At 43.8% G+C, this 18058-nt stretch overlaps 1 protein-coding gene and 1 long non-coding RNA gene across 4 annotated transcripts in view; one reads left to right on the top strand and one right to left on the bottom strand.

The window, feature by feature from the left end:
* The window catches only part of lsamp (limbic system associated membrane protein), an 834470-nt gene that overhangs the window by 777705 nt on the left and 38707 nt on the right, over nucleotides 1-18058 (top strand). For all 3 annotated transcript variants that reach the window (XM_023961459.2, XM_078956619.1, XM_023961458.2), the window contains one exon: nucleotides 2828-2953. In XM_023961459.2, coding sequence (XP_023817227.1) covers nucleotides 2828-2953 — 126 coding nt within the window. The remainder of the gene's footprint in view (nucleotides 1-2827; nucleotides 2954-18058) is intronic.
* LOC144996874 (uncharacterized) lies at nucleotides 9713-12441 on the bottom strand. The gene is made up of 2 exons (XR_013659657.1): nucleotides 11402-12441; nucleotides 9713-11321 (listed from the first exon to the last, which is right to left on the bottom strand). It is a non-coding gene; the product is annotated as an uncharacterized LOC144996874 (long non-coding RNA).

Consider the following 18058-nt stretch of genomic DNA (forward strand, 5'->3'; position numbering starts at 1 on the left):
AGATTTTTTTAAAGAAAATTTATTGTAGTTGCATTTTAACGTGAATACTTAATACTTTAACAGCAGTTTGTTTGTTTTTCAGAAACTGGAAGATTAAAAATATTAAATGTAAACTTTGGCCCTGTTCGGACCGGTCTGTCAAAATATAGTTTGACAATAAACTAAACTGTGGCCTGAAAAAGTTTGGAGACCACTGCTCTAGAGACTTGGTATTGACTGGAATATTTCTTTTATTGAAATCATGTTATAAGTAAAACTGTGCAGTTTATTGTCTTGGTTTTTATATCACCTATTCTGTTGGCTCATAATAATCATTCATACCAATGAGACATGGACTTTGCCTATAAAATCATAAAAGGATTTGGTTTTGGAGTTGTTGTAAGTTGTGGTCAGATTCATTTATCTTCTAATCCATTTGTTCCTTTTCGGGGTCACAGGGCTGAACAGGTCGTGGGCCACAATCACACACCCATGCACACTCACATTCATACCTATGGACAATTTAGAGTAACCAATGAACCTATAAAGCATGTTTTTGGACGGTGGAAGGAAGCCGGAGTCCCAGGAGAAAACCCACATGTGGACGGGGAGAACATGCTAACTCCACACAGAAAGGTTCTGTTTCAGGTCTGGGAAAAAGAAGTGGACTCTGGAAAATGCTTTAAAATTTGTCCCCATGAGGGGGCCCTCATGAAGAACTTTAAAACAAAAAGAAAATCGTTAAAAAAAACTAAATTGAGTTGTTCATGTGGATTTTATATTAGGGTGGTCTCTATTCTTGGTCTAATGTTCACATTCAAGTTCATTTTGTTATGTTTTGTGTCTAAAAACGAACACAAAAAAAGTCAGAAAGTAGTCTATGAAAACTTCTCAAAAAGATTTAAGATCATACAATTCCTGGTGTAATATTTTGTAGAAGAAAGATAAAACAATAAAATATTTTTTTAACTTGTCCTGTCCAACAGCTGAGCAGACAGATGAGAGCTGAAAGCCTCTTATGTTGGACATATTTAACTGTTACAACAGGGCTTATGAAACATTTGACACTCTGGGTGTATATTAAAATAAACCATTTTGTAATTAAGGCTAAACTTTATTGACCTTACTCATATCTGTAGGGGGTTGGAGGGTGATTAAAGAGGGGGTAAGGGTAGAACCGTGAAGCAGCATAAAGCAACAAGTTGTTGGATGTTTACAATCATTACAGTCAGGTTTATAAGTATTATAAATCCAAAAGGGGGCGGGGCCTGTCCACACACCCAAATGCCACAAAAATACCTGTGGGTTTCAAAAAAGACCACATACAAAACATAACATGTTCACATCACAATACAACTGATGTTCACACACGCCTACTAATGCATTTGGACTGACACGTAATATTTCACTCAAACTATTTGTGCAAAGGTGAGAGGAGTGGATCTTTGTGTTCTTACAAAGTGGGTGATGGAATGTAAAAAGAAAGAAAAGGAGTCCCCAGCCATCCCCACACCGTAACCCCCGATGCGGCAGTAGCGGTGCCCCCCCCCCCCCCCCCCAACACCCGCACGGCAGCAGATAGAGGACAACCGCCCGCCGGGCAATCACATCCGGCACCCAGGCCAGGGCCAGCAGGACCGCCATGGGGGCCCCCATAGACAGAGAGCAGGGAGGCATGGGGGACAGAGAGTGCAAGCTCCAGCCCACCAGGAGAGCAGCCCCCCTGCCACGCCGGTAGGGCCCAACACAGGGCCCCATCCCAGGAGAGCACCACCAGCCCCAGACAAGCAACCCACAGCCAACCAGGTATTCTGGGCATCCCCCCACCCCATCCCCCATGGGCCAGGGCGCCCCAAGGGAGACCCGCCCTACGCTCCAGACAACCGCCCACCCAGTCCACGGTTGATCCAGGTGAGAGCAAGGCAGTGGCCAGCCACCTCTGTCCAGTAGGGAAGACGCCCCAGAGCGGTACAGGTCCACAAGGAGAGTTGTTACAATAGCCCAACCAGGCTCACCCATAGATAGAATTTGGAGAAGGCCAGCGTTCGATAGCAAGGACCAGAACCCACACCACAGGAACACGGACACCCCCAGGCTCAGATGTGATGTGAACCCAGGCCCCCAGTCTTGCCAGAGAGCACAGGGATCCCTCTCCCCGCATGGAGAGAGCCCAGGAAGCCAGCATCCAAGGAACACGACCGCCGTTGCCAGGGGCCTGGTACAACCTACCATGGATGGGGTAGGGGTTGTATAATGTGTGTGTGTTTGTAAGCATGTGTGTGCGTGCGTGTATGTGTGTTGGAGAGTATATTTTATTTTATATTATATTTTTGAGGAGTTGCCACAGCGGAGACCCCAACCCGCCAAACCTCCAAGGACCCGTACTGATAATGGACCCTCCCCCAGGCAACCCCCCCCCCCCCCCCCAACAGGGCCGACCAGCCTACCAGCCCGCCCCCCCTAGACCCCGTGGCCATGTGGGCGTCGGCCGGAGCTACCGCCGGCCCCAAGGTAGTTGCCCCACCCCTTCCCAGAGCCAGAGAGGGAGGGATCCCAGCCCCAGATGCAGATGGGAGCCCATCCGGTGCAGTCGGACACCCCCAGGGCAGAACCCCCCGCCAGCCACCCATGCACACCCAAAAAGAGGCCCGACAAAACCAACAAAATGACTGAAAACATCTTTTTTTAAACAGTCATCCAGTAAACGGTGTCTTTCCTTTATAGATTACTTGTTAATGCAATTGTAACATCTGCTATTTTGTTAAGTGCAAATGTATAATCAAGGATGATCTGAAAACATTTCTCATCCAACATTGCATCCCTAACCGTCAGTTTCTTTTTTCCTCAGTTCCAGCCAGCATCTACAAAGTGTCAGAAGATATCAGTGTGAACGAGGGCAGAAATGTGACGCTCAGCTGTTTGGCATCTGGCAGGCCAGAACCTACAATCACCTGGCGGCTGCTGGACCCTTCAGGTAAGAGCAATCAGCAGAATCAGCAGTCATTATGATCTGCACGCCTGGCAGGTGGTGGGGCAGATTCTGCTCCAATTTTAAAACCCAACCAGACACCTTTAAAACTGTGTTAGATCATTAATTAATGATACACGCTATCTAATTTATGTCCTAATTCTGATGTGTTGAGGAAAAAAGTAATTAAGCTCAAAGACTGCTATTTAACATTATTCACGCTCTAATGTATAGATTTTAATTGGCGATAAGGTTCAGAACTTCTTACGGGAAATTAAAGGCAGAGTCTCTTCATGGGGATCAAGATTTATCATTTATTTATGAAGTCTTGAGACGTCTCTTTATCTTGGTGTTTTTAACAGCATGCAAAAAGCACTGCATATGTATGTATGTATGTATATGTATATATATATATATATATATATATATATATATATATATATATATATATATATATATAATTTACTTTTTTTAACTTTTTTTTTAACTTAAACAAATATGTTTTATTTATCTTTAGATGATTACATTGTTTCATTTTAGTTTAATTGTGGCCACTTCATCTTAATCCTGTTTCCTAAATTTTGGTATTACTTCTATTTAAGATTAACTTTTAAATTTTCAAAAGTGACTGAAGTCTGAAAGCGAATTTGTCCTTCAATCCAGATGTTATTAGAAAAGTGTTTCAGTTAGAAAGATGACTTGGACCAAACTCTGGGATGTTTGGCTGTTAAGAAACACAAACCTTGAAGGACAACTAAACTGTTGACCTCTGATTTCATCAAGAAGATTTCAAAACTGGTTGATGTGTGTTTTCGTTGGGGTTTCAAGACGTTTAACAGGGAAGACTCATTGTAAACTGAGATGCTGTCACTTAAACCCAATGCATCATGGGAGATGTAGTGCAAAAACTGCCGCTGATGGCAGACAGACTCTTTTCTCTGAGCTTCATTGTTTTGTTCACTTGTTCCACGGTCTGACACCGGATTCTGTGGAAAGCTACACAGCTAAAGACGAGCTTTAGCTGGTATTTTTGTTAGAACTGAGAGACTTATGAGCTAAATTGGAACAAGGAAGTGAAGACTTTAACCACTTCTGATTGGTCAGACTGATGACATATGATTAAGCCTTCAAAAATGATTAGAATGATTGGTGGAGACGGTTGAAGGAGCGGGACTTTTCCGAAAACAGAGCTGAAGCTACGGCTAAATTGCGGTGCCGTCATTCTTATCAAAGTGTCTTTAATGGAATCAAATAAACACAAAGAAAAAAGTATTTTATGATCTTTTATATTCCTAACTACTCAGTGTTTTATCAGGGCCTGTTTGGATGAACAAAGAGCTGATATCCTGGAGATGGAAGAGGTTTTTAGATCAGTGAAAATCGGTGATTTCTCACGGCACACCAGAGGAGAAACACTGGTCTAAGGTGCAGTTAAAGCCGAGAGTGGAGGGGCCCAATTCATGGGCCCATGGGAGAGGGGGCCACCCGAAACGCTTCGTACACCTTGCCCTAATAAGTGGTTGTAAGAAGAAGGGTAGGTTGGGGGCAGGTGGCAGACTGACCCCCGATTGGCGAGGCATCCGTCCCCCAGCCCCCCCAGCGTTGGCCCCCAGTTTACTCTGCCAAGGGGCCCCATTGCTAGGGGAGCCAATCCCCCAGCAGCAAGATTGTTAAAATCCTCCTGCTTACCTATAAGGCCTTAAATGGTATGACACCATCCTATATCAAAGACCTCATAGTGCCAACCAAACACAACACTTTGCTTTAAAAAGTGCAAGACTGCTTGTGGTTCCTAGAATTAGTAAAAGTACAGTTGGAGGTAGAGCCTTTAGCCACTAACCCCCATGTTGTGATTAGGGTTTTACTGTCAAGATTAGGGTTCTGTATGCTTTTGTTTTACTCTCTGTTTTATTGTGAGGGTTCTCCCTGCCTGTTTTAGTTGGAGTTTGACTTTCTTTGTCCCAATCTCCCCTGATCGTTTTCACCTGTGTCTCGTCAGTCCTGTCAGTATATATGTCTTGTCCCTGCTTTCCTCTGGTGCTGATCCATACTGTTTGCTTCCCTGTTTACCACGTCAGTTGTTTTTGTTTTTTGGTTTCCTTGCTTGGCAGCGCCTTTTGTTATACGATTAAACCCTGCATGAAGCCCATCTGCTGGACTATTTAAACCTGTAGTTGTAGAGTAAGATAAGCTAATTCTCTCTAATTCTGGTGCATCACCTGTACCAGAACTCCTGGAGAGGATCCCTCCTTCTTGTTGACACCCCTGCGGTTTCCTCTTTTTTTCCCCAGAATCCATTGTATCCGTTGTTGTTTTTTTTTGCGTGAAGTTTTTCCTTACAGAGAAGGAGGGTCTAACTGCAGGGATCCCCCATTTAGTTTAGTCTGTTTAGTTTAGCCATTACCTATTGAATTCTATGACTCTATGTTCTTTATGACTCATGTTTACTATGCAATTACTGGCATGAAGCCCATTGAGAGAACTATTGTTGTAATATTGGGGCTATATATATATACACTGACCAAAAATATAAACGCAACACTTTTGTTATTGCTCCCATTTTTTATGGTATGAACTCAAAGATGTGAAACATTTTCCACATACACAAAATAACCAGTTCTCTGAAATATTGTTCACAAATCTGTCTAAATCTGTGATAGTGAGCACTTCTCCTTTGCCAAGACAATCCATCCCACCTCACAGGTGTGCCATATCAAGATGCTGATTAGACAGCATGATTATTGTACAGGTGTGCCTTAGACTGGCCACAAGAAAAGGCCACTCTGAAATCTTCAGTTTTGTTTTATTGAGGGGGTCAGGGGACTCAGACAACCAGTCAGTATCTGGTGTGACCACCATTTGCCTCACGAAGTGCGACACATCTCCTTCGCATAGAGTTGATCAGGTTGTCTATTGTGGCCTGTGGAATGTTGGTCCACTCTTCTTCAATGGCTGTGCAAAGTTGCTGGATATTGGCAGGAACTGGAACACGCTGTTGTATACGCCGATCCAGAGCGTCCCAAACATGCTCAATGGGTGACATGTCCGGTGAGTATGCTGGCCATGCAAGAACTGGGATGTTTTCAGCTTCCAAGAATTGTGTACAGATCCTTGCAACATGGGGCCATGCATTATCATTATGCAACATGAGGTGATGTTGTTGGATGTACGGCACAACAATGGGCCCCAGGATCTCGTCACGGTATCTCTGTGCATTCAAAATGCCATCAATGAAATGCACCTGTGTTCTTCGCCCATAACAGATGCCTGCCCATACCATAACCCCACCACCACCATGGGCTACTCGATCCACAACATTGACATCAGAAAAACCGCTCACCCACACGACGCCACACACGCTGTCTGCCATCTGCCCTGAACAGTGTAAACCGGGATTCATCCGTAAAGAGAACACCTCTCCAACGTGCCAGACGCCATCGCATGTGAACATTTGCCCACTCAAGTCGGTTATGACGACGAACTACCCCCTTGGACCCCCTTGAAAACGAGATAACACATCTCAAGGGGCTTATCCTTTAAACAAATAAATTGAAATTGAACTGGAGTGAGGTCGAGACCTCGATGAGGACGACGAGCATGCAGATTAGCTTCCCTGAGACGGTTTCTGAAGAACACTGCATTGTTCACTAACACCTTGATTGAAAGCCGCGAGGGTGGCGAAGGGGAAATACAGCTCACCAGTTCCCTCCTTGCTGGTGAACCCTGGCGTTTCCCGGGCAGTCACGCACAAAATGTCCAGACTGTCCACAGTACAAACAAAGTCCAGCTCCCATACGGCGCAGTCGCTTGGTAGGGTTCAGACGTCCCATTCCCAGCTAAATGGGCACTGGGGGAGGAACTAAATCCTGGCGTGGGGTGCTGAAAAGGAGCGGTGGATCACTCACAGGAAGTGACGGACGGGGGCTGGTGTTGCTGCGTCACTCACGACCCCGTTACCGCATCCTCCGATCAATACGCACCGCCAGGCTAATCAGCTCCTCCAGTTCCTCCTGAATCTCCCTCGCTGCTAGCTCATCTTTGAGGACGTTGGAGAGACCCTGACAAGACGTTGTCCACCCAGCGTGTGCTGGCAGCCAGTGTCCGGAACTCCAGGACGTAGTCCGAGGTGCTGCGCGCTCCTTGCTGGGGGCGAAGAAGCTCAGAAGCGGCAGCTCCTCACGAACAGCGTGAGGAGTTGGGTGGGAAATGCTCGAAAAGAGCAGCACAGCTCGGCTCCGCAGTCCGACTCTGCCAATCCCCATTGTTTGGCTTGACCCGTCAAAAAGCTCAGAGCAAAAGGCACCTTGCTCTGTTCGTAGGGGAACTCGCTCGGATTGAAGTCAAAGTGGAGGCGATAGGAGGTGATGAACGCCCGACAGTCCTCAGCTGTTCCATCGAATGGTTGGGGATGACCCAGTCGGGTTTGTCGGGACGGAGATGAAGGAACATGTTCCTGCCTGGAGAGACAATCGTGAAGCTGCTGCATTCCAGACATGAAACCACACATCTCCCGAACCACGACCGACAGCTCTTCACCGGCAGCAGAGCCTCCTTCGGCAGATGATCCAGGTAAGTCCCTAAGTTCCGAATATCCTGCTAGGTTGGTCATGGTCGCAGTGTAATTTTACAACTAGTAACTGAGGAACCCGAATGCAGGAAAGACTGCATACCAAAAGTTCGAAAGTCGAAAGATTTACTCGAATACACGAGGAAAACATACAACAGGAAACTGCGACACATAAAACCACAGTGACAGAGACCTAAATACCGAAACACATAATTTAGGAACTGAAAACAGCTGAGAAGCAGGTGATTGCACAGGAGGAGGGGGGAAGTGCAACAGCCAGCTGTAATCATGACATGTTGAGGTTGCCACATCACGTCAACCAACCAGGGACTCAATGTAGGGCATGTGACATTATCAGGGGGCAGAATACACAGCCAATATGGTGGATCGATGTGATAGTTCTCCTCCTGAGGGATTTGTGAAGCTCGTCCTGGCTACTGTTGGGCTAAGGCGGATACACCCTGAACACTCTGTCACAGGGTTCATGGAGCTGAAGCGATCACGCTCACTACATCGCCTCTCAGGAGGCGAGCGGGTGGCCAGACAGAGAACCGCTGTGGCTTGTGGAGCCAGTCTGTTGGGCTTTCTGATCTTTATAATATTTTTATTATTTCCATCAAGGCAATAACGAAAACTGTCCTCTAATCATCGTCACAGATGATGTTGAGAGATCCCACACGCATCTGGGGCCTCAAGCTTATGAACACAATTTTATACAGGCGGCGGGCAGAGAATTCGCTGCGCAGTAAAGGAGAGAAGGTCAAAACAAATTTGGCGCTCGAATTGTGTTTGGTGTGAATGCAACTTAAGATATTTCATAGGGATTCAATCAATATTTCCTGTTCTATTTGATCACCATTTCCATTGAAATGAAGAACTGCATGAAAAAAAGGAGAAAACTATAAAAAATGAGAGGGAATAGAATGGGGTTGTTTTGGGAAAACAGACGACTGAAGCGCTCCACTGTGAGTGACTTTTTTTTAATTCTTTTTTTCACCTCAGGAAGTGGAAAATAGACATGTCTGTTTTGGTGTTCCGACACCTGTGGTTGTTTGGTTGCATCAGCTGCAGCTCTGCATTATACGGCCGACAGAGTGGAGTGAAATTCAGCTTTTGCATCACTTTAACCACTAAAGGGCACTGTAGATGTGTGTATCAGTATTTGCTTCTGACAACAACGCAAAAGAAGAAAAAGCACCAGTCTCAGCGGAGTATCCAGAGGCGACACATACAATGGAATGTGACAAAAATAAAGGTATAAAAGAGCTTAGTATACTTGTTAGCATGTTCTTTATGGTTATCTGAACAATTACTCTGATGTTGCTCTAATATACTAGAGTCCTCCAATGTTTCATTAAGCTAAATAAGCATCAATATGTTACGGTAAAGCGTGCATATATTCCTGTTATTGTTGTCTATTTAGTTATAATGATTTGCCTTTTAAGATGAAATGTCTGTTCTTGGTCTCATATTTTGTTGAATAAATTTCTCCCAGAAATGCGACTTGTATGTCATTTTCTTTTTTACTTAATTACTGTGCATTTTTTAGCTGCTGTGACTTATGGTTTTAACTTAAAAGTTAAAAAACAGCAAATTAAGAGATGGATTTTTTTTGGTCCTTTTAGAAATTGGGAAATATTAGAGCAAACTTGCTTTTTTATGCTGAGCTGCACATTGTAGGCTTTTTTAAGAAGTGTGCAAAAGATGTTTTTAATTTCTAAGCTAACACTTTTTTTTCCTCACATTCTTTGAGAGGCATTTGTTGGTTATACTATTCAGCAGTCGTGCGCCCATCATTTTAATCACGGGAACTCCTGAAAAAGAAATATCCACCATATGGTGTGGTTAGATAAAGCACTGAAGCAAGGCAAGGCAGGGCAAGGCAAGTTTATTTGTATAGCACAATTCGTACACAAAGTAATTCAAGGTGCTTCACAAAACAGAAAGCACACAGCAGTTCATTCTGAGTAGTGAATAGAAACACAAAAAACACACCCTGTCGCACGCGTGCAAACCTGAGAAGAAGCAACCTTCCTAGAGTCTTTTATAAACTTGAGGAAGAAGTTTTTCAAACCAGCTACTCAACATAAATTAGCATTTTGAAAATAAATGTAGTTATTCGCACTGTTGTAAAGTGAGGCTTATGATGATGCACGAGGACACGGAAAAAAGACAAAATTCTCCCCTTTTTTTTACCCCCCCCCCCCCAAGGCGAGGGGGGGTAAGGGGGTAAGGACAAGTTCCTGTTGGAAGCCAAAGAATGCTTTTTAGTTCCTCCCATTCTGTCTGCTGGCCAGCTTTCCAGCTTGGAAAACTTTTCCAAACCAGTTTAAAAGAACTAGTGGAATGCAAATGAGTCCTCAGCAGAAGTTTTCCAGGCTGCTCTTCTCTGCCCAGATCTCTTCCAAAATCATGCTGCTGCATTCAACAAGAACAGCATGGTTATAGGTGGCAGATTGTGCTACAATGCAGCATCAACTGATTTTATTTTAATGTGACTTTATTTATTTTGCAGAGCTCTACAAAAGCAACGGTAATCCTGTCTTCATGTCTGGATACAAGAGTTCATTCAGAGACTCTCCTGGTATGGTGAGGTTCTGAATGGCGGCACTGTTTGACGACTTGCTGTACCGCATTAGTCTGAACTGGAAAAAGATTAGAATAAAATTTAAGGATCTTTTATTATCATCTCCATACAAATAAGAAAATATTCTAGAGAACAATCAGAATCTCCTCCATGTTGGTTTTGGACATCATCGCGTCATCAACATGTCATGGGCCAAAGCTGAGTCCCTGATTGGTTGATACGACATGCCTTCTTCGCCAAAGATGAGTTGGATGAGCCGAATGCTCAAAATGCACCACAGGACCTCATATTACGTCTGTACATTGACTTGTGGACGCCCCTAACACACAAATCGCGGTCAGTGTGAACGTGGTTTTTGCTTAAAGGAACTGACTTGGCTCCAGTTTGATTTTCTTATTAAACAGGACTTGAACGTGATGTCAAAGGGTTGTTCCTTGGTTTCACCAAAATTCATGATGCTTTTTTAGTACGCACAATTTGAATCAGTTAACGCAGTCACAACAAGCTTTGGGGAAATGTTTCATCACCCTTAATCAAGCAGGTTAACAGTCCACACAGCTCCACACACAGTATGGACTCATGACCGTGCGCTGCATGGACTCTGTTAAGGTAAGCTTTAGACATGGTCGACCCAATTTGTCTTCATTCTGTGTCATTAAGCAGATAACGCGAAGTTCACATTTTGTGTGTCGGAATTGGAATTCTCCCGTGGGCTCAGACAAGAGGGCACAAATAATGCTGTAATGGATTGTTTCTTTACACAATGCATCACATCCCATTAGCCCTCTGTGATGTATGAGCTGCTCTTTGTCCACAGCCTGTTGGAAAGCAGATAGTTAACCGATGAGCTTTTGTCTTGCTCCTCGCATCGGTTCCTTTCTCTTGATCTGAGCGTTCACCTTGTCCTTTTTCCTCTTTTTATCCTGCACCAAACTCACGTGCTGAGAAGGGCTGTATAATTCATTTACACCGCAGCTGCTTTCAGTCATTGCTCCCCGTTGTTAGTGCAGCAGCTCACACAGGCAGGTTTAAGCTTCACTTCTATTTTTCATCAAACATTACATGTTTCTGTAGCCTTGCAGAATTCTCAGATCTGGATCTGTGTGGAGACAAGACACCCAGGACCACCGTTCAAAAGGGAGCACAAACAAGTTTATTTCAGGGGGCGATGTTTGGGAAGTCTGTTGATCTGTCCATCCGTTGGAGCCAGGAGCCTCTGTCTAAAAACAGAAAAAACCCAAGGAGTCCATAAAAAAGCTAAAACACCAGGCTCAATAAAACCCACTAAAAACACACACACAATTAGTAAAAAATTAAATAGCATGCAATTCGTTAAAATGTGGCTCTGGCGGCTATACAAAAAGTCTTTCTTGGGTTAAAAAAAAACAGATAAAACAGCAGAGGGGTACTTAGCTCGAAGAGGGGCGGGTCACAACCACACCCCTCTACGTTCCAACGTCGCTTCCCCCTCTGAACGCTGTCTGGCTCCTGGCTCAGCTGGTCCTGCGGTGCGGGTCAGTGCTCATCCATATAGGCGGGGCGGCTCCCTCTGGTCGTCTTCCAGCGCCACTTCACTCGGAGCTGCCTTACTCCAAGCGCGTTTCCTCTGCCGTCGGCCCGGCGCTGCTGCGGTGGCTCCGGTGGCTCTACTGGTCCGCGTAACCGACCGCTGGAAGAAGCACCCCCCGCCGTCTCCCCGCTGTAGAGAGCTCCTCTCTTGCGTTCCTGCTGATCCTTTAATCCAGTCTCTTAGCCGCACGCCCCCAGTGCACACCTGTGTCCAATTCTTGCAGCATGAGCTGCTGCATTCAGGGACCCTCCGGGTTTCACAAAGAATAAAAACACAATAAAAACAGTTCACCCCGTTACATTTCATGAAATATAAAGTAACATTGGATCAGCTGGCTTTTCATCTTTATTAGAGTTTGGATTTGCTTTTCTGTCTCGTATTATAAGACTGCCTTGTTTCTTAAACACACATGTGCCTTGTAGATTACATATTAGCTTTGGGCTACTTAACAGGGGATTTGTTGTCTAAGTGGCACAAAAGTTCCTTGAAGCTAAAGGAGAGGATTCCTTGCCTCTTTTTTGTGGATCCTGCCAATGGATTTCATAGGTCCTACGATCCTTTCAGGCCTTGGTCGCAACTAAGGTTATGGGTGAATACGGGCATATCTGCGGGCAAACCTGTATGGCACATGCATACATGCATTTGGCGCACATGGGATATGAAGGTCAAAGACAACTCGGTGAACTCGTAGAGCGAAAGTGTCTGTATAATTTCTTACTACGGGTATGCTGCTGTTGAGTGGTTGTAGCTGACATTCAAGCAATATACACTGTAATGGTATTGGGGGGGGGGGGGGGGGGGTCAGATGCAGGCATGTCACACCTTATATTTGATTTTTTTTAAACTATTAGTGCTGTGCAAGTGGTGGGTGTGTGCTCCTTGGCTGTTAGAGTATAAGGAACTAGACAATCAGAGAGTAATTTGTGTGGGCATCCTACAGGCAGGTTGTCATGGGGGTATCAGGATGACCCAGATGCAGGAACAGAAGACCAGCCACAGTGAGAACTAAAAGTATTTAATAACAAAAAGCGCCACCCTAGGTGGGAAAAACCCACAACATAACAGAACTCAAAACCAGAATACAAAATAATCAAGCTGATCTAGAGCTAGAGCTAAACATTAGCTATACACCGACACAGTGTGCAGAAACAGAACCACTTAAATACAGTTCAAACAAATGAACCTTAAGAGCAGGCAGCTGTGTGCCAGTCCATGGAGGGCCACCAGAAAGAGGGCGGAGTCCTCCAGGAGAGCCACAGCCAACCTGCACAGAGAAATACAAGAATGAGGAAGACAAACACAGAACTGACACTGTGTCACAGGTACAAATCAGCTGCACGCCCCATGTGTGCAACATTTGCACACATGGGGCAAATAAGGAGCCAGTATGCTCACCTTACTAACAAATAGTGTGGCAGATAAGGGTACCCACCATACGATAACATTACACCTATGTCATAGATGCATGTAACTTACTTTATCCTAACAAATACACAATAAACCTACCACATGTGCAACAAAGCTACGTTCCATTTTCACGACATCTCTTAAGGTGGCTGCACCTTCTGGGTACATGTGCCTGAGGCTTTACTGGGAGATTTCTGGGTTTAGTGGCACAAAGGTTGCCTGTAGCTAAGGCATAGGTTTCCCTGACTACTTTTCAACGATAGTGCTGTTGGGTTTCACAGGGCCTACAGTCCCCTGCTTAAATTACAAGTGAGTCCACAGTTGTTAGCAGTTACATCTAGTGCTGGTATTTCTTGTCCCTCACCCCCAGCATATTGTCACTGCGACTTTTGTCACATTTCCATTATATCCTATTCTCGCAATCTAAGCAAAGTATTAGGCTATTTAACACCATAGTTATTAAATTTGCTGTCTCTTCTGAGACTTCAAGTTCATTCAGTGCAGACAAGTTTGATCTGCTGTGCTCCTCCACTGCTTACAAGGAGATAATGACTTAATAAGTCACTGCAGCTCTGAAAGATTTTATTGGAAGTCGGGGGAAATGAAATTTTAATAGCATTTTGTAAAACCAAATCATCTCATCAAATTCAACTAGGGAGCATTTAGCACACACCTGAGCCTTTTAAGAGTAACCTTTAACACGTAAACTAAGGTTTCATTATCGCATCACTGATAACCTAATGTTTGCAGGCCTGACATGATGATCATCAACATGAACAATGCTGTTCTCTTCTTACGATCCTCCCTAAGATATCTAATAATGCAGCAAATGTTCATGTAGATGAACGTCTTAAGATGAGTTTGGTTTCATCAGTTGTGTTTCTAATTTTTAGCTCTAAACGTCACTCACACGAGCCATTTTCAAGTTGATTAATCATAAACACAACCTGAATTGTGCAGAATGACCTGACTGAAATGTAATGACTGCTGCAGTCAGATAGGAGGATGATTTGCATCCAATTTGTGCACAGCAGAACTGTCAAACACTAACATCCCCTTAGGCGAGCCGGCTTCACTTACAACTGCCGACTGCTGAGGTGTCACTGAGATGAGGAGCTCTGTTTGAACTCTTCTCTTCACTATTCCCTTGTATTTTTCTGTTTGCCTCATTACTCAAGTGGAATTATTATCCAATATGGGCTAGGTGTATCAATCACTTCATTAGGGCTGTAACAAGTACCCGAATAAAGGGTTTCCTCGCTGGTTCACCTTTTGAGGTCCTCTCGGATTTTCTTTTGTGAAATTTGGCTTGCTTTCTTGTTCGTTTGTTTTTTTAAGCACTATATTGTTATCTGCATCCTATAATGGCTGCTGGACTTGTCAAACAATCTCTTCTGTGTTGTGTCTTTTGTACAGAGACATGAGTTACACAAATCTTCATGGGGATCAGATCTTTGTTTTTATTTCATACTACTGGACTGATTTTTCTATGGTTTGAACTCTAAGAGTTTAAATAAGAGAGAAAAGAGTGAAAATGTTTGTGTCTGTCTGAGGAAAGTGTAGAAAATGTGTAGTGAGGACTTTGACAGCCTTAGACATCTATAATCCTACATAGCTTATTTGACTCTATCTCGGGTTATTTATGGAATGCATCTCCCACGATAAATGAGGAAACACTGTACTCGGATATTCACAATTTGTTCCAGGAAATATGACCACAAATATCTGCTATGTACAAGATTGCTGATTCCCAACCTTTATGAATCCAATGGAATGTAGTGAAAATCAGTGACTTGCGGTGAGGTTCCCGGCTGTTGAACCCCTGATGTCATCAGTCAGATTGACAAACAAATGAAGCCTACAGCGTGGCCTCTTCCCCTTTTGACTGGCAACAGTTAAAGTGTGTTGTTTAACCCTTGTGCTATCCTAGGCACTTTAACGTTGGGAGTTGGGTCATCTAGACCCACTAGACCGGGGGTCAGCAACCCGCGGCTCTTTAGCGCTGCCCTAGTGGCTCCCTGGTGCATTTTCAAAAATGTTTGAAAATGTGAAAAGATGGGGAGAGAAGTATATTTTTTGTTTTAATATGGTTTCTGTAGGAGGAAAAACAATACACAAACATTCTTAACATTTTCCAATGCTGTAAGACTGTGCAGAATAAATATTGTAACGCCAGGAAACATGGGAGCCGATATGTCAACAAGTTGAGCTATCAATCAACTGGCTGCACTGGAGAATTGTCCGTGTGTCCCAAACTCCGCACGATTCTGTAAAGTCTCAGAGAGGAGGAGGCAGAATGAGATGCTAACAGCAGTCTCCTTTCCAGTTTAACAATCCCATTTATTTTGAACACGCACCACATTGAACATTGCACAGGAGTCATCAACCTCTCCCCCTCCCACACTCATGGTGCAACATAAAGAAACAGCATAAGAGGAAGAATAAACTAAGGTGGAACAACAAAAGTGCAATATGAAAAGAAACTTGGGCAAACAGAAACGCTCATGCTGAGCCCTAATTAGATCAGGAGACCGTATCCCACAATCCCCTGCTGCTAACAGACCTAAAATGCACATGACCGCCACTACAATATTGTAGTGACCTGGGGGTTAGCCCCGCCTTCAGCCCCTAAGGCTTATGGGAAGTGGGGAGTTTTGGGGTGAAAACCTTGAGTGAGAGGGCTGGAAGTATAAGTGAGGTCCATGCTGTTTGGGCAGTTAGTGTGTGCTTGAATAAACAGGCTTCAGCTGAAAAAGAAGCATTGGTCTTCTGCCTGCTTATTCCTTCTTTAGGCTATTTGAGGTCCTGCAAAGTAAGGGTACAGAAAGCTCTCCAATGAAACCATTAGTGGGAGCAGCCTGGCTATTGCTTCCCTACTAAAGTCACATCCCGGCTGGGTCGTTGCAATATTGGATTCCAACATTTCTGGCAACGAAGACTTACGTCACAGCCTGCAGCACATCGTTCTACCGGCAGGGTTTTTTTTTGTTTTATATTTTTTAAACTTTTAGGGGACCGCTAGGCAGGTGGCAGATGTAAATCGAACCACCGTCAGTTCCGTGCATTGCTTGATGAAGTTGAAAGCAAATATTCTGATCTCCTGCTACACAACACAGTCTGATGGCTGTCCAGGGGTGACGTTTTGTGTCACTTTGTTTCAAACACGTGAAAACATTCCTGAAAAGCAAAGACCTGAACTACCCGCAACTGGAAGATACAACTGAGTGGCTCGAAAAAGCTGCCCTTTTTGGTGGATAGGACTGTGACAAGGCAAGCCACCTAAACGAGCTGAATGAAAGTCTGCAGGCGCCGCAAATGCTTGAAGCTGTTCTGTCATTCGAGCACAGCTGACTGAGATGTACAGCGAAAGAATAGGACGCTGCTGTTTTACCCGTGCACTGACTTGCTTGGCATTTGCACAGAAATCAAACTTAAGTGTATTCAGTTGATTTTATATACTTTACCTTTTCAAAAGGCTGCTGTTTTATTTATTTTTTTATAAACGTAGGCTGCGTTTTATTGCACTCTGTTTAGTTCCCAGAGAGGGGCATGTCAGGCATGTTTCATTTTGTTGTTTTTTCGAATCCTCAAAATAAAAATGACATCAAAAATGGGATTTCTTTATTGCATTTCTTTAATTTTATCAAAGCAATGAAACATCATAATTCATTAATATTGTAATAAAGTTAAACTTGTACAACAGAGCAGTCACGTGGTGCGTGTTCTCCGCAGAATGCACTACGGGGCAAATAATCATTTAATCATGAATGCTCATTATGTATTTGTAGCCAACGTAGTCATTTTGATAGTAGGCTAATATAGCTAATATAGATACATATTGCATGTGTTGCCTTCATTTTAAGGCCAAAATAGGGCTTTTAATATTTTGCGGCTCCAGACATATTTGTTTTTAGTTTTTTTCGTCCAATATGGCTCTGTCAACATTTTGGGTTGCCGACCCCTGACCTAGACAGAGCTCTGAACCTTTTTTTTTCAATGATTTGTGATCTTCACTGGTGTCCATGGATTACATGAAACCTTTCCACCTTTATCCACCTTTGTCATGGTAGGGAGAACACCTCAATGTAAGGGGGGGGTCATCTAAGATAGCACAAGGGTTAAAATTTCATTTCAGAATTTTTTTTTTATTACCGAAATTGTTATTATTGACTTGCTTTCACCTATAGATGGGGTCAATGCGCCGCTCCTTCTAAAGAAACACATGGATAACCTGTTTGTAAAAGTTTTCCTTTTCTCTCTTCACTCTTAAAAGTCTGTCTCACAGAGACACTGACATAGATGTGTCTCCACAAATTCCTGAACTTGGACACAAAATCTCCCATATAGATACTGATGGATCCGACACCACCGACGCGTCGCCTCACATGTCGAGCTCATAAAGTGAAACCCCATATCAGTGCACGTATCACTTCAGGAGAAGTCACGTGACCAATACAGCCACTGTTTTGGTGTGTCACAGATGAGCCAAACAAGGAAGGCATCTACCAGCAGGGTTGCCAGATTACGGGGTTTGATTTTGAGGAGAAAATTTCATTTAGGCGTTTTTCACGTCAATTTGGCGGGTTTGAGTTAGTTTTATTATGAGTCTAAGCTATCTTTTATTTTGAAAGATATTTTATTTTGAAAAATGACCGGATTGTCTTGGTTACATTTCTGTCCCTTGGGGGCTAAATCAGTCCAGCGGTGAGTTTAACAGAGTAGGGGGAAAAAAACAATTGTTGATGCCCCGGATGCGCGCCCAGCTTTCAGCTGTTGAATAATTCTAGCGCCCGGCGCCCCTGTTTTCCCCGCCCACCTGTGTTTTACGTTTTATTTTACTGAATCTTTCCTTAAGGTGTTAAATGTGGTATTTTAATGAGGTTCGGGGAATTATTTAATAGTTTTAATAGTGTTTTTGGCTTTTTGTTTCTCCTATTCCTCTCGGTTTCCACTTTATCTAGCAGAATACAATTCCATTTC

Source organism: Oryzias latipes, chromosome 13 (genome assembly GCF_053564925.1).
Source record: "Oryzias latipes strain Hd-rR chromosome 13, Olatipes_Hd-rR_3.1".
Taxonomy (NCBI): Eukaryota; Metazoa; Chordata; class Actinopteri; order Beloniformes; family Adrianichthyidae; genus Oryzias; species Oryzias latipes.